The sequence below is a fragment of the Halichondria panicea genome, chromosome 12 (genome assembly GCF_963675165.1).
Source record: "Halichondria panicea chromosome 12, odHalPani1.1, whole genome shotgun sequence".
Classification (NCBI taxonomy): Eukaryota; Metazoa; Porifera; class Demospongiae; order Suberitida; family Halichondriidae; genus Halichondria; species Halichondria panicea.
Genome location: NC_087388.1, coordinates 2,445,325 through 2,461,987, shown reverse-complemented (window position 1 = coordinate 2,461,987; position 16,663 = coordinate 2,445,325). Strand labels below are relative to the sequence as shown.

General features: G+C 43.3%; 2 protein-coding genes across 2 annotated transcripts; both read right to left on the bottom strand.

Annotated features, from left to right (window-relative positions):
- Positions 1 to 761: 761 nt before the first annotated feature.
- On the bottom strand, positions 762 to 3,276 carry LOC135345719 (uncharacterized). The gene is made up of 5 exons (XM_064543167.1): positions 3,257 to 3,276; positions 3,065 to 3,188; positions 2,852 to 3,016; positions 2,610 to 2,787; positions 762 to 2,566 (listed from the first exon to the last, which is right to left on the bottom strand). Exons 4-5 carry the CDS (start codon positions 2,722 to 2,724, stop codon positions 2,253 to 2,255), a joined length of 429 nt encoding a protein of 142 aa, XP_064399237.1. The 5' UTR covers positions 2,725 to 2,787; positions 2,852 to 3,016; positions 3,065 to 3,188; positions 3,257 to 3,276; the 3' UTR covers positions 762 to 2,252.
- LOC135345714 (uncharacterized) lies at positions 3,242 to 4,714 on the bottom strand. Its single transcript, XM_064543161.1, has 6 exons — positions 4,463 to 4,714; positions 4,171 to 4,408; positions 3,875 to 4,115; positions 3,733 to 3,809; positions 3,504 to 3,700; positions 3,242 to 3,393 (listed from the first exon to the last, which is right to left on the bottom strand). The coding sequence occupies exons 3-6, from the start codon at positions 4,027 to 4,029 to the stop codon at positions 3,352 to 3,354; spliced, it is 471 nt and encodes a 156-aa protein (XP_064399231.1). The 5' UTR covers positions 4,030 to 4,115; positions 4,171 to 4,408; positions 4,463 to 4,714; the 3' UTR covers positions 3,242 to 3,351.
- Positions 4,715 to 16,663: the final 11,949 nt, after the last annotated feature.

Below are 16,663 nucleotides of genomic sequence, written 5' to 3'. Positions count from 1 at the left end.
GTTGTCACTCACTCGGGACCTTTCTGTAAGTGTATAATTTTCTTGATCACCTATTCCAAATTCAGAAAAAAGTTGTGATGATCCATTCTGCATTGGAAAATAAATTTAAGGCTGACGAAAGTGTATGCTCTGGCTTTATTCTATAGTCTTATTCTTGCTTTTTTTCTAAAGGTGTCCGTTACAGCTCCGTTCAGGCTACTGTTTTAGGGAGTGGTGAGTGGTGAGTGTAAAAATTATATTATAATACTCATATATATATTTTTTGAGCTCTGATTTTTGTCCTTCGTATGGTGAGCGACGGAAGTGATGAGGAAGAGGAAGATGAAGATGATTGTGTGATTGTGAGGAAGAGGGAAGAGGGTGTGCTGTAGTCAGTGTCTCTCCTAATAAGCCCAACATCGTCAGAGGTGATGACTTGGGCTTTATCACCGATAGTGCGCACGACTCACCACTGATATACCTCAGGACTTCCTTTTTAAGTAGAACTAGTTTTGAACACATTTGTAAGCGTTACACTGTGCCCCTTGTCCAAAAGGAAGTACAAGCCAATACAGCGTGTGCTGTGATCCGTCAATTTTTATCAGACTGGAAAGCACATGCTCTATACTTCCAGCCACAATGGGATGCTCTAAAACCAGCCCCCCCCTTCCACTGGCTTGTGGTTTTGAAGGAATGTTTATCTTGCGTTTTTTACTGGAAGTTATAACTGACACTTTGTGGCATGTACTATAATAATACATGGCTACGAACATGGCTACGATAAAAATAATGAGGTGGACGTCTGCATGCAATGGTTGATGGTGCAACATGTGCAACATGTACAAAGTGCTGTCTCATCATGCCAATGATGAAATATGCAACTCAGCTCTCACCTCTCACCCTCCACTCGTCCACTCGTCCAGCCTGTGACCCATAGAGATTAGTATTAATAAATAATTATACATTACCTAGACAACCAATTTCCTCCTCATCGCAGTTGTGGAAAAGAGCGAACACCACAGAATGCATGATAGCAGGACCTGCTGCCAAGTGATGTCCAGCGTAAGCATGTTATAATTAATATATAATATTGTACCTGGAGGACGTGGTTTCCCACAAACGTTCCTCGGCTTCGAAGGCAATGTCTAGGGCTTTTAAGAATGGACCGTCCTCTCGCTTAAACAACTTTGTTGTTAGTGCTGATCCGTCCTAAAGATATCAGTGTCCTAAAGATATAATTATGTATTGCGTTCCAATTAACTTTCTTTGCTTTCACTTCTAGCTCTGAGCGGAGCTCTGGATCATCCTCCTCCTCAGAGCAGTTATGTGAATTTTGTATGTGAAAGGTATGTATAACTAAGTTGTTAGAAGCACCTGACAGCCCATATATATAGCCCATATATATTGCACAGGAACTCCGGCCTCTGTACACGTATATATATTGTATTTAACGTCGTACCTCGTGTGAAGGTTGTCCACCTGATCCTGAAATAGGTTAGTGATGTTATCAGGAGCATTGGGGTGAAAACTCATTTTGAAGCTCCCTCCTCCCTTAATCTTTACCATCCCTCCCTTCGTGCCAGATTAGTCGGTGCACTCTAAATAGATCGTGATTGTCGGGTAGTAGGATTTACTATCACTCTTATAATGTTCTTGCATGGGTGGCAAAAGCAGGGTGAATGCCTATTTTAACCGCGCAAGAACTTTTCTTCTGTTTAAAGAAAGATCCACAAACCGCTCATCACCGCTGTTTCACAACAATGAAAATTCACCACTTAGTTTATCAGGATGTAGTACATGATTATGACAAGATAATACATTCCTCCAAACCACAAACCAGTGGAAGTGGGGGCTGGTTTTGGAGCATCCCATTGTGGAAGGGGATTCCTAAGTATGTGAAAAATGTGACTGTGCTGGAAGTATAGAGCATGTGCTTTCCATAGATACCAGTTTGATAAAAATTGACAGATCACTGCACAAGCTGTGTTGGCTTGTACAAGTACATCATTTTGGACAAGGGGTACAGTGCCTCCAGCAAAGAAGCGCTTCTGTCACCATCTGTGTTTCCTAAAACTAGTGAGCAGCAGTTACTTGAAAAGAAAGTCCTGAGGTATGTTTTGATACACAGACTAGTCATGTATTATAATTATACATGCTATAAAGTGTCATTTGAAATAGTTATAACTTCCTGTAAAGAACGTTGCCTATTCCAGCCTGTGTATTGATAAGTACGTACATACATACGTACGTACATATATATGTATAAAAAATAATCATAATTTGGTCTTTCTCCTCTTTTGAGGGGGACGTCTGCATGCAATGGTTGATGGTGCAACGTGTACGAAGTGCTGTCTCATCATGCATCTTAATCTGTCTACACCATTCGGGATGTTTCGGAATGATGCCTTTATATTGTTGAAATAGGCATGAATGGACTCAGCTCCTTGCTCTCCCATCAATCCCAATCCCACTCGCCACTCGTTAAGCCAGTCAACCACATGCGTTTCAAGCATGTGCATTTTGGGAATCACACTTGCATCGGGAAATTGCTCCCGATAAAAGCTCATGAAGGTAGAGATGTGTGTGCCTGTGGACAAAGTTAGTCAATAGTAAATGTAATTATAGATTACCTAGAAGAGCAATTTCTTTGTCAGTTATGTATGGCTTGTTATACAATTCATCGCAGTTGTGGAATAGAGCAAACACCACAGAATATTTCCTGTGTATCCTCTCAGCTCGCTGCATGATAGCAGGACGATAATGTCCTGCTGTAAACACCGCATTGCAGAGAGTCACCGTGTTCTCAGGCTGTAGAGAGAGCGCCGCATAAGCTGTAAGTATAATTATTGTACAGTTGTGATTATTATTATACCTTGAGAGTTAGGTGGACGTGGTTTCCCACAAACGTTCCTCCATAATAGGCCTGTCGTCGCACATTGAAGCCATCTAGTGCGATATCTAGGGCTTTTACAAAGGGACCGTCCTCTCGCTTGAACAGCTTTGTTGTTAATGCATTTGCTTTGGTCCATTCAGTGTCCTAAAGACAATTATGTATTGCTGACATAGTGTTCCAATTAACACTCACCAGTTTATTTACTTTCGTAGCGATTTCTTCTAACTCTGAGCGGAGGGCTTGCAGCTCCTCATCCTCACCAAACAGTACGAATATGGCTATTAGATCATTGAGTTGATCGATCTGTTCATTTGCCCTATAATTATGTTTGCCCTATAATTATGTTGTTCACAAATTATCTCTATAGCATGTAAGGATAGTAACCTGTCTATCTCATCTTTGAGGATCCTCGCTCTAGTAACGTCGCCCACATAGTTGGAGTAACTGGGGCCCCCCTTGTCGCAACTATCCTCCTCATCTCAAACAGCCACGTCCAGCACATGGCACTCATCTTCTAGCAACTGGAAGAGGCGATAGAATATGCCTAGAGTTATGTGGAGTCCTGGTGGGCAAATCAACATCATTTTAGGAATAAAGTCATGGGTGAGTTAATACAGTGTAGCAGTCTTACTTGATTCAAAGGAATACCCTTAAAGAATGGTTCTCTGATGCAGTTGTTGAAATTTTTCACATTTTTCGGTTTCCCTCCAGCTGCAAGAAATCTCTGGTGATCTTGTACGATACTATCAGTACTTCTGCTCGGAATATTGGCGGGAGGGTTCTTCAGTTGGTCCGATGTCACCAAGCACCACAAGCAGTTATGTCGACCTATTCAATTTTTTGTAAGTTGTTAGTTTTACCTGAAGCACCTGACAGCCCAAACATATAGCACAAGAACTCATAGTCGCCACTTAGGAAGACCCGGATTGTGTTTCCTCTGTACAGGTATACATTATATTGTGTTTAACCCATTGTACATGTTGTTGTACCTCCATGTTGTACCTCCATGTTCTCTTGTGAAGGTTGTCCACCTGATCCTGAAATCGCTCCAGTGCAATTTTGAGGTTTGTTATGTTATCAGGCGCCTCAAACACGCAAAAAGCACAGGTGTTGACAGGGGAGTTGGGGTGATCAACATTGCATATTTGAAAACTCATCTTGAAGCTCCCTCCTCCCTTGTCTCCACACAGCTTTACCCAGATTTCATTCTCGGGTATCCTCCCTCCAGGTTAGTCGGTGCACTCTAAATTGAATTACATCATGAGAAGTATAAAATTATACACAGTATCTCTATGCACCTTCTCTCTGCATCATCATTAAAGTTGAGCATACTTTCAATCTTATCCCAGAGGTTTGGGGTGCTGCACATGGGGTGCTGCACATGGGAACGTTTTTAATCTCAACCGTGTGTCTTCCATGACAGGGAATGTGGTGAATGGAACAAGCTCAGACTTAAGGTTATCAACCCCTGCCAGTGACTCTGCCTCTGCTCTCATTTTCTTCTCAGAAGCAATTTTGATGTTAGGTCCCAGCATTCTTCAAAGAAAAAAGAAATAAGGTAAAAGTTGTCATGCATTAATTACATTGTACCTTCTCATGATCCTTAGTCTGTTATAAGGTATCATCAGGACTGACTGCATCCCCAGGCTTGCTGTAACAGAAAACCCCACTTGAAAGCACTGTTTAATTTGCAAAACAGGCCCATGGGAAGCTGGATGACTCACTTGAAGAATTATGATCATAATTATAATTGACTAGCCACAGATTGTTTTAAGGTGGCAATAAAATCCAGAACGCCAGATTTCCTGGTTTATTGGCTATACTAGCCTTATACTAGCCTTTGTGGGACTGTAGCAGAAAGCAAGTTGGTTTTCATAAGATGGTTTAGTGATGAGTTTTAATGTTAGCTATGTATTCTATGTACTTGTTGGTGGTATGAAACTCACATACAAATTATAGTGAGGATCGGAAATGGAGATGGAGAATGGGCTGGGACTAGCTTGCATATACCAGCAGATATGATATACATGTAGCTACTAACCGTCCACTGAATGTATGGAAAGCAGTGTGAAGGCTGAAGAAACTGTTAGTACGAAGTACTGCAAAGGACCTCAAACACTGACATAATATGTCAGTGTTTATCAACACCTTGTGCTGAGACTTGCATGCTGAACGAAAAATTGTTACGCTAAGGAACCTGCAGATAGTTGACTCGCTCACTGTGGTCACATTTCTCGTATAAGCAGCAGGCTTAAACTATCTTTTGTGATAATATCACAAAAGATAGTTTAAGTTTAAGCAGTAAAGGTACTGCAAAGAAACAGGATATACCACAGTGAGCGAGTCAACTGTGGTCACATTTCTCGTATAAGCAGCAGGCTTAAACTATCTTTTGTGATAATATCACAAAAGATAGTTTAAGTTTAAGCAGTAAAGGTACTGCAAAGAAACAGGATATACCACAGTGAGCGAGTCAACTATCTGCAGGTTCCTTAGCGTAACAATTTTTCGTTCAGCATGCAAGTCTCAGCACAAGGTGTTGATAGAGACCATTCTCCACTTCAATCCTCCCCGGTTCCATAGTCTAGTTCTAGAAGCCATCATTGCTCATAACTATACTACATGCATGTACAATTTATACTATTTGTTTGCATAGCAACATTGCATGACATGTACGGTGGTTTTATGGTAATGCAGTGAAGATTTGTATTTTGCAAGGTCTATGCAAACAGCTGTACGTACATATTGTTGTAATCAATTTTTTTTTCAGACCTTGTTACAAAAAACGTTGCTGTCACTTCCTCTTGAAGTCCTAGATTACATCAGTGTGTAATATACGCGCAGCCTAATACAAGATCATTCAGAGGTGCACATGACATTCATTAACATTTCATGTGACTTCAATGATAAGTTGCCATGAAATAATAATTTGAAACCACACCCAATTGCAAAATTTTGTTGAGTTCAATGTTGTTCTAATTATGAACTAAGTGACACAGCTAGTATTGGTGATGAGCGGATGTCATCGTGGATCTGGTGCAGAGCCTATAACAAAGACATGAGCCTCGCTGATCCGAAGGGGGTGGTCCGAGTGGTGACGATGGCTCTCGGCATGGGTGTTGGTGTTAGGTTGACGACACTATGGCGCACCTCGATCTTTGGAGAGGAGAGCCAACCATCTTTTGGAAACCCCCGTAGATCTGACTAACACTACAAGAATTCGTCTGACTGTAGGAGGTACATGTTGCTAAAGCTGCGACAATTGCAAGAAATCTCCTTCTGCTCGTTAAATTTTCTATTATGGTGAGTGACAACATTTATAACAATACAATGTAACTAAAAGTTGCTACTGGCGAATCACCTCAAAAACAAAAGATGAAGGCCGTAAACCAGCCGAACCGCACACACGTGTCAGATTATAATTTGTTATAGATACATACGTCTGCTAATAATACTATCGTACACATGTCTATTTCTTCACAATCCGGAGTTTGTGGTGATCATTCAGTTTCTCTCTTAGTGGATTTGATGATTGATGCGAAACGTGAAACGTGGAAAGGTGGGTCATCTTTGGCGGCAATAGAAAGGATATATCCTTGACGTCTGATTTTGTCGTGGAATACCTGTAGCCTTGTCAAACAATTCTCCTACGGACACCTTGCTGCTCGCGTTATATTTCCCCAATTATTTGTGTAGGTCACAGCGGTGATGTACATGGGCTGCAGCCTCAAGTGTTGGCATTAAAAGTGGACCCGAAGGATGCGAGGTCCGTCCCACGTTGCCTAGAATTGCAATGGTGTACCGATACCCGTTCCAAAAGGCTCGATTTCGGAAGAGGCATCTGTGTAAGAGGTTAGAGCTTGGTTAGAGCTTGGTTAGATAGATACTATGTGTGTGAGAGGTGTGAGAGAGACCTGATTAAATGCAATCGGGAACGAACGAGCGTAGGGATTTGTAAGGGACCCCTCCTGGTGAATGCATGAGGTTTGAGCGGGACTGCCGACCCTTGACATGACATGGCGTTTCCGAAAGGGTGATGCTGAAGGTGCAGCCGTGTTCACCGCAGGAGCCGAGGCAGTGTTTGGCAAAATGGACACGTGGCAGTAGGGTTGGACATTCAGACGCCAAGTGTACCGCGGGTATAAAAAGCGAGCTGGGTATCTGCAGCTAAACATGAGGCAACTAAATCTGGTGGGCGAAGCTATCTTTCGAGCATGTCATACTGAAGCCACGCAGTGGTTTGAAAACGCTCGAGCGCCAGAGGTGAGGAGCACGTGCAGTCTGCAAACATTTGCAACCACAAGTGCCACGCGACGCTTGGTAAAATGCCTGTGAACTCGCATCTTTCGTCCCGTGAGATGGGGGGAGCACCGCTTCGGGGGGAGTGGTGGCGATGGCTCCGTGTGATCGGTGTTTCCGTCGGGGTGACCGGGAGCGAGTCTGCTGCCCGGGTAGCCAAGTGAGAGAGATGACGGTGGAGATCCAGGCTCTAAGCGCCTGAGGACTTGCCCGTTCCCCTGTAAGGCTCGTAGGTAGTCCGGAGCTCGACTTGAGCAGGCACAAAGGTAGTACAGGTTCTCTACCAAGGTAACTGATATACTGCATGTGGATGGCAACCCTACTGCGTCAATGAAAGCACCGCAGGTGCTGATGCCTCGGTGGAGCTACATAACGTAAAGCTACTAAAATGTTTTAATAGCACATGATAAACAATTTAATTTTGCTGCATGCAAAAACTCACAGAGTGGGTAACATGATTGTTCAAGTCTAAATTTAATGGCTGCATTACTTGCAGCTCTCTTGCAGCTACCAATAGCTAGTGCAGAGCTAACTACTAAGTAGAGTAGCAACTCGGTAAACAAGTTTGGCTACGTGGAAAAGGCATTCCAAGTAAGAACTCGAGAACGAAGCACGAATAAAAATCCAAGTAAACACGACTAGAAGCCTCTCCTTGAGCAGTCTACACACACAAACACACTACCGTATACGTCGCTTGCGCACATGCGTTATTTATAACTGAAGTGATCTTGTACCAGGAATGGAACAGGGTAGAAAGCTAGAATTATAGCCGCCAGTTAGCTGACTCCGGTCCTAGAGCCTCGAGACCACGAGACCAGCCGTTCGTTATCTGAAAGAACGCCTGGTCAAGTTCTAATGTGCAACTTGAGTCAGCATCATAATGATATTCATGGGTAATACACCTTGTACGGACCTTGTGCGGGCAATTACCGGTCCAAGAAATTCCTGGACCATAGAACGAGTGCTACATTAGAACTGCGTTCTTTCAGATAACGATTGAGGCTAGAGCTACCTGTTCTCAGCATGGTTTACTCCTGAGCTGCTGTTAGTCATACATGATAACAACATCACTACATGCACTCTCTCTTCATAATCCAGCCGAGGGTTTGCACTTTAGTGCTCTAGTTTATACCTCTTGTCAAGTGTAGGAATAGCTTCTACCCACTTGGTAAAGTAAGGAACCATCGTTAGCAGTTGGAGAGAGAATACCAACAAAATCAATTCCTAGCAAACTGCACACGGATGGGGTGAAGTTCGGGCCTGCCGCTTTCGATTAACTTGCTGGCAAATATCACAAGTAGACACCTATAAAATAAACACATAAATATTGAGGGAAGGTGTTCCTGCTGTATACATGTAGGTGTAACAATAATACAGAACCAAGTTGACATCCCGATTAACATAATAATCGCATGTTGTCCTATTATTCACTGGGATTCGTACACACACGTCGTCAATAACGACGTGAAATTATTGCCTTGACGACCGCACGTTCGAATAACGGCCGCGGCTAATTTTTTCACTGAAACTGCAGGCCTTAATAACAATCAATAGTATGCACTCATAACAAGCACTGGCAAGGTTAACCCTTTAACCGTCGGATTCTTAATTAACAGTGAAGTGAAATGTCTGTAAATTCTCTATCGGGCAATAAAATTCCTAGCAACCATATACCAATAGAATGCCCATAGAATGCCCATACAACAAGGAATAAAATGGTGCAACATGTGTTGCCATAACAACCACGGTTATTATACGCTCACCCGTTTTTATCATTTTAAATGCTCGGCGAGCGGTGAGATAAAATCCAAAAAAATTTTTTTATGGATCAGCCTATCATATGGGATGAATGTAACAGTGCTAAGATATATCGTACAATACGTACACTGTTCATTACTATTTTAGCTATACTATACTTACACTACTGACACTACTGATATTCTAGCTATACTATACTACTTGCCAGAGTCACACAGTGAGCCCACAGTGAGCCCTCTCCTGATCTTTCACCGTCCTGGTCCATAGCGCTAGCGTCTAGGTCCATGTCATGCATGTCCTCAGTCCCAGACAGTTCAAGCTGGTAGCCTTTGGGAGGTATCCTACTATCCCCTCTCCTTCATAGGCACTGTCATCACCAGAGGAGACATCGCCATTGCTATCCTCAAGCTAGTAAACAACCTAGCCATAGCTTCGTGCGGTAAGATGCTAATGAAATTTTAGCATAGCAACGTGGCTTGGAAAATTCTAGACTTAATTGCACGTGATTCTACAGCTCTTCCAGGGATGTGCGTAGTATCGCAGAGTTAGAATTTCGCAAAAAAAGTCGGGCCACAATCGTGGCCCGTGACGGTTAAAGCACTCAGCTACGCCTCGTGCAATTAGTATCCTTGCCATTGCTTGTTACTCGTGCACATAATTATAGAGATTGATATTTTGATTATTATGTGCACTAAAATACAAGGACAGATGAGCAAATCTACTAACCATTTCCTTCTTAATTCGGGCAAGTTCACCCCAGATATCATCAACATGGCAAGCGAACAGCGTTTTCTTTCTCTCTCTTCGTATCGGATCAACAGAGCGTAGCCAGGATTTTTTGGAAGAGGGGGCAAAATACATCAGCTGCGCAGCGCCGAAATTTTGACCGGAAGCCACGCCTCTTAATTATGGCATCATAATTGACTTTTCGGCCTGATGCTTTATTTGCAAGATAACTGTCTATAGATTTAGACCAGAATAGCTTAACTGCAGCAAGATTCCGAAGTGCTCAGCAAGATAATCAGTAGTCGAGATCCAGAAAAAGGGGGGGCATTTCCCCTTTGCCACACCCACTGCATCATCCTAAAATATTGAGAGATATTGAGAGAATCAAACATAGATTACGTATATGTAGTGAACACTTTACTTTATTGTATTAATGATCTTTACCATTATTGAGTCACCTTTACCAGTTTTCCGTTATTATATCATGTTACGTAATACGCAATGAATTTAATCACGCAATGCGCCACTTATTCATGTCCTACCACATTGCCTCTTTTTGTGATTCTTACTATATATACTTAGACGCACACACACTGTGATCCGAACGGTAACTTCTCAGCCCAAGCTTCTCCCCAGACATGACACTGGAAGGCGGAGAACCGGACCTGCCAGAAGCTGCAGCAACCCTCTCTGCAGTCTCCATCACCTGAGGCACAGTTTACCACCAGGCGCATCACCAGACCATGTTTGACCATGTGATCAGCTCACTCAGCCCCGAATTTGCTGCTGAAGTCCGTGATCTACTCCTCCGACCTCCCACAGACAACCCCCTACAACACACTCAAGGCAGCTGCTTCTACCCAGAGGAAACTACAACAGCTCATCAGCGGCGAGGAACTCGGCAGCTCCTCCGCAGAATGCAACAGCTACTGGGTGATCAACTGGGTGCTGACGCAGACACCCTCACGAATGTCGTATGGTAATAGCCAAGCTAGCTGACATACACACCCGAACACTGTCTCTGGAACTCGCCAAACACGGATGAGGTGGAAAAACTCAAGGAGGAAGTGACACGCCTTGCTGACCTTGTGGCCTCACTTACCTCGACTCACAGCTCCCGAAGCCATCGTCGCCCTCGTAGTCCCGCTCCCCTGGATGCCCCAGACAAACCCCCCAGGAACCATGCAGCTCTCAGGCCGGGCGACAAGTGTCACCGGCCCACCTTATAGTCGCCTATTTTTTGTAAGTGATGCACACACTAATACACGATTTTTAGTTGATACAGGTTCGGAAGTCAGTGTACTGACCGACGACGTTCTTCTGGCCATAAACGACACACCCTATGGGAAACGCTCCCTCACACTCAACCTTGGAGCTCACTACCCTGGATTTTCATCATCGCTGATGTTCAGAAACCAATCCTCGGTGCTGAACATTTTGGTTTGATGGTTGACATGTCCCACAGAAACTCCTCCACATTCAGGGTATCCACTCTGCGCACTCCTCTCTGAGCGCAACACTGTACCCGAAAGATACCCTACCTCACCCTCCTCCCCTCACTCACACAGGTTGCTGTCTCCGATGCACCGGTCAAACACAACATTTCCCACCACATTGAAACTACAGGACCACCAACCTCAGCCCGTCCCAGACCGTCTCCGTGTCGCAAAGAGGGAATTCGTTCGAGCACATGCTCCAGCTGGGCATCATCAGACCTTCCCCACGGTTCCTAAAGACCTGTCGTGCGCCTGATCCGTATCCTGTCCTGATTTTTCTTCCTCTCTACAGGGTTCCACTATATTTTCTAAACTGGATCTCGTACGTGCCTACCATCAGATTCCTGTGGCCCCCTCGGATGTACCCAAGACGGCGATTACCACACCCTTCGGACTGTTTGAATTTGTCAAGATGCCATTCGGCCTCAGGAACGCTGCCCAAACATTCCAACGATTTATGGACCAAGTTCTCCGTGGGGTACCAGCCGCCTATGCCTACATAGACGATGTTCTCATTGCCAGCCCCACCCACGATCAACACCTCAAGGACTTTCAAACTGTTTTCGAACGCCACGTCAACCCCAACAAGTGCCTACTTGGTTTCACCCCTCTCCCAGACAAAGTGCAAGCTGTTCGGGAATTTCCACAACCTCAGTCTCAACGCCAACTCCGGCGCTTTCATTGGACTTGTGAACTTTTACCATCGTTTTCTACCTCACTGTGTTGACCTTATGCAACCACTGCACTCCCTCATTTCGTCAGCCAAACTGGCACCCCTTGCTAACGCTTCCCTCCTCTCTTACCCTCAACCCACCTGTCTCATGACCGACGCATCCGACACTGCTGTTGGCGCAGTTCTATAACGGAATCCCATCTCGTTTTTCTCCAGTCCAGCTGAAACCCGCTACAGTACCTTTGACAGAGAACTCCATCAAACAGTTTCGCCATTTTCTCGAAGGACGTCTCTTCCATGTTCTAACCGACCACAAACCCCTGACGTACGCACTGAACGTTCGATCCGATCGACATTCGTCACGACAAGCACGACACCTCGATTACATCACTCAGTTCACCTCGACAATCAGGCACGTTAGCGGTACAGACAATGTAGCCCTCAGGTGCGCCATGGCTAAGCCACTGACCCACAAATCCGTGCACTCACCATCCTCAACTCAACCAGTCGCCCTACCGGACTCTCGATACTTCCATTGGCACCCAAAGACCCCTGGTTCCGCAACCATGGCGACGAACTGTGTTCAACTCCCTACATGGTCTCTAGGAATTCGTGCCACTCAGAAACTAATTACTGCTCGATTTGTTTAGCCAGGCATGGACCCGCAGTGTCAACGAGCGAAAATCCAACGACACACAACAGCCACACCCTTTCCAACACCTGACAACCGTTTCCTGGTTGGACCATCCCATACCTCCTAACCTGCGTTGCCCGAAGCCACTGCAGAAGCTGTGGCTTCCTCAGTGGTTGGATCTCGCGATTTGGGGTACCATCCACCATTGTGACAGACCGCGGACGACAGTTTGAATCTCGATTATGGAGTAACCTTACCTCTCTACTTGGTTCCAAACGCTCTCGAACCACCTCATACCACCCTCAATCCAACGGAATGGTTGAACGTGCTCATCGGCAACTCAAAGCCGCTCTCAAGGCCCAACCTCAACCAACGGCTTGGATGGATACTCTACCTCTCATACTTCTAGGTGCACTGAAAGAAGACATCTCCGCTGAGATGGTCTATGGCACCACCCTTCGTCTGCCCGGTGAATTTTTTTCTCCTTCACCAACTAACTCTCTGCCAGACCCCTCCGAATTTATCAACCAGCTCAAAACACACTTTAGACCAATACCTACCAGTAGAAACTCTCACATTCCTGACGGACTAGCATCAGCCACACACGTGCCATGATGCTGTTCGGAAACCACTCCAACCACCTTACAACGGACCATTCCGTATTATCAAACGAACTGATAAACATTTCACCCTTGACCTTAACGGCACAGTCTCCATCGACCGCCTCAAACCAGCCCACATTTCCTCAACAAACAATACCAATACTACTACGTACACACCAACCGCTAATTTGAACACTCAGTCTCCCCCACCACCCACTGTTTGCTCTACTCGTTCTGGACGTCGGGTACATTTTCCGACATACCTTTCTCATTCCGTGGGGAGTGGTGTAGTGAACACTTTACTTTATTGTATTAATGTTCTTTACCATTATTGATTTCTGTAGTCACCTTTACCAGTTTTCCGTTATTATATCATGTTACGTAATACTAGTACATAATACTAGACTGGAAACCACTCCCCTTCTCTCGGGAGAAAGGGACTGCAATAGAATTTAATCACGCAATGTGCTACTACTTTATTCATCTCTTTGTAGTTCTACTGCATTGCCTCTTTTTGTGATTCTTACTATTCTTTCTATTCTTTTGTTAGCCTCTGTACTTATCTGTACTTAGACGCACACACCCTGTTTCTGTCTCATCATTCACTTCACTTTATGTTTGTGGACAAGAATTTTGAATGAAATAATAATTATTATCAGTCGAACCGCAATGGTTCCAGCACATGCTCCTACGTGGAGTTTTATTTTCTCATGAATATATTAATGAGCTATTCGCAATTGCTTGCGCAAAAGTAGTTTATAACTCTCTTCCCTTTGCAGTTTAATTTGTTTCCTGCTTTCTGCACCAATCGATTACACATGGCAGGAACTAAATATAGCCACAAAGCAGCCACGTGGCTTTGCTGAGAAACTTCAATACAAACAAATTTAGACAAATTTACATGCCACAGCAAACTGAACTGACAAATTGTTGCAAAGGTATGAGATGAATTTAAACATGTTCAGTGCTATCTTATAGGATTAATGAACATTTATATGTAATTGTTTTTTGTGTCGATCCATTGAGAGTCGAGAAATGCATCGTTGAAAATGCTGTAAAAAACCACAAAATAGTACTAACACAAAGCCACATTTTGTGTATTACATCCAGCAGATGTCCTCCTCAATACATCGTCCAAATCAGTCGTACTTGTATTCTGTGGTACGAAAAATATGCTATTATTACAGGTCAAAAATTTTTTTAATCAGGAATTGCCTGAACAGACCACTGTATATGCTTACCCACTGTAGAGAAGCTCAGCTAACCTACCAGCTTATTTAGTATACCTAGCAAGTGGAATAAACCTGTAATGTTACTCATAAATTATTCCTGAACATCCAACATTAACGAGCAACAGGTTAATTAATCTCACCGTTATTTGCCACGTAATAGCGAGTTTTTAAGCATTTCTAAATGTTAGCAGCAGTGGGATACAGCCATTATTACTGTGGCTGTGGACCAGGGTGTACTTCTGGTCCATTTGCAGAGAGATTGCTGAAACGAAAGAGCCGGAAATTGAATTGGACTCGGACAGTAAAGACCAGTGACAGTGACAAGGAGAATATAGAGACAAAAGTCATCACTGGCCTGGAGTAAAAGACGAATTGATAGATATGCAAACATGACTGAACATTTAACCATAGATAATGTTTTAACTATGCTCTTTGTATTGTTTGCATACTATTATGATATATTCACAATGTAGTGCCATCTACAAAAGTCAACTGACAAATTGTTGCAAAGAGAATACACTTACAAAACTCTGCATACACTTAGCTTAATAACATTGGAACAGACTTATATAGTTAGAAGTTGTGTCCCACCCGTAACAGACTAGCTACTCCATGTAAAAGCCCAAAATTATGTTTACAGGAATGGCAATTTTGGCTACATTACTCAACAAAACTTGCTTCAACTTGAAGTATACCCCTAATTTCAAACATATACTACAAAACCAACTTCTGTACTTACCTTCTGAGCTTTAAACAGCTTCTAACAGTAGTCTAGGTCTATGCTACACAGCTCTAACTACAGGCAGCTACTCACACAATGGCACCAGCTATTTGCTTCTGGACACGCCCACTTCCTGGAAAATAAACTTCTCGCATTTATTCCAGTTGCTGTTCGACTGTTATTAGTAACTAAACTACTAAATAATTATACCTTGAGATGGCCACTCCTGTAATGATTGTAATTTCAACTACATTACAGATACACCAACTATATGGGGTGTTATCTGTGTCAAAATGACTATGACAATGCACACACTGTGCATTCATATGCACATACAATATACATGTCAAAATGCATATGCACGTTACAATATACATGTCAAAATGCATATGCACATTACAATATACATGCAACATGCATAGCACCTTACAATATGCATGCATGCAACATGCATGTCAACATAATATATATATACATTACAACATGCATATACACGTTGACATGTATATATCTACACATTACACAATTATCAAGTCAATAATAATTATGGCATGTGCATGTATACTTACACATTACGTACACATCACAATATGCATGTATCCGGTTATTGAGAGTAATTACACTGTAATTTTGTAGGCGGAAAGGGTGGAGTCTAGATTATGTGGTCATTGGGTCAAAGTACAAGTGGTCATTATATATAATAGGACTAGCACAATAAATTATATTATCTCGTTGGCGCGAGTAATCTTGTCAGCCATTTATATCACAGCTATAACTAGCTAGCTAGAGTCTGATACACTGTCGGTACTTCTTCTTCCTTATCTTTCTCGCCTCCAGATTTGGAGAGTAGCCCACGAGGGCAGATTATATTTAGAAGCCCACTCTCCACGTGTCGGTACATGTGGCGGTACATGTGGAGTGGGCTTATATTTTTACCCCGCATGCATAATTGATGTCACACCTACTAACAAACTAATTATTGCGGCGTCTTTTCCAGCTCAAATTGGAGTCTTGTGGAGGAGTCATCTACAATTAATGTTGTGTGTGCCAACCAGTTTATATACCAATCATTATTATATGGACATGTATATGCATATTATTGGGTGTAAGCGTATATAATTATGCTGCCGGAGGTCATAATTATTGACATCCCATGCAGCATAATACTGTAAATGTGTATATGCATGTTGACATGCATGTTGTAATGTGCATATGCATGTTGCATGCATGTTGTAACGTGCATATTGGATGTCGACATGCATATTGTAACGTGCATATGCATATTGACATGCATATTGTAACGTGCATATGAATGCACGCGTGTGTACATTGTCATAGTCATTTTGACACAGATAACACCCCATACAACTCACTCTGTCCTTTCTCTTGTGTTTGTACATGAAGTCACCATTGTTCACGTACTACAAACTAGATGGGCGTGGCCCGAGGCGGGCCACGCCCATCTAACTACAAACTGCTTGGCCTTTCTTCTTTTTCTTCCCTCTTTACAGTCATCAGGGTACTTCAGTGGTGACATAGTGTGGAATACCTCTTCTATCAGCTCTTCCTCCCCTGTGTGTAGCTAAACTTTTCAGCTGCATCAAAACATAGATAGTAGACAGAGAAACAAAAGCCGTGCATGCGCTGGAC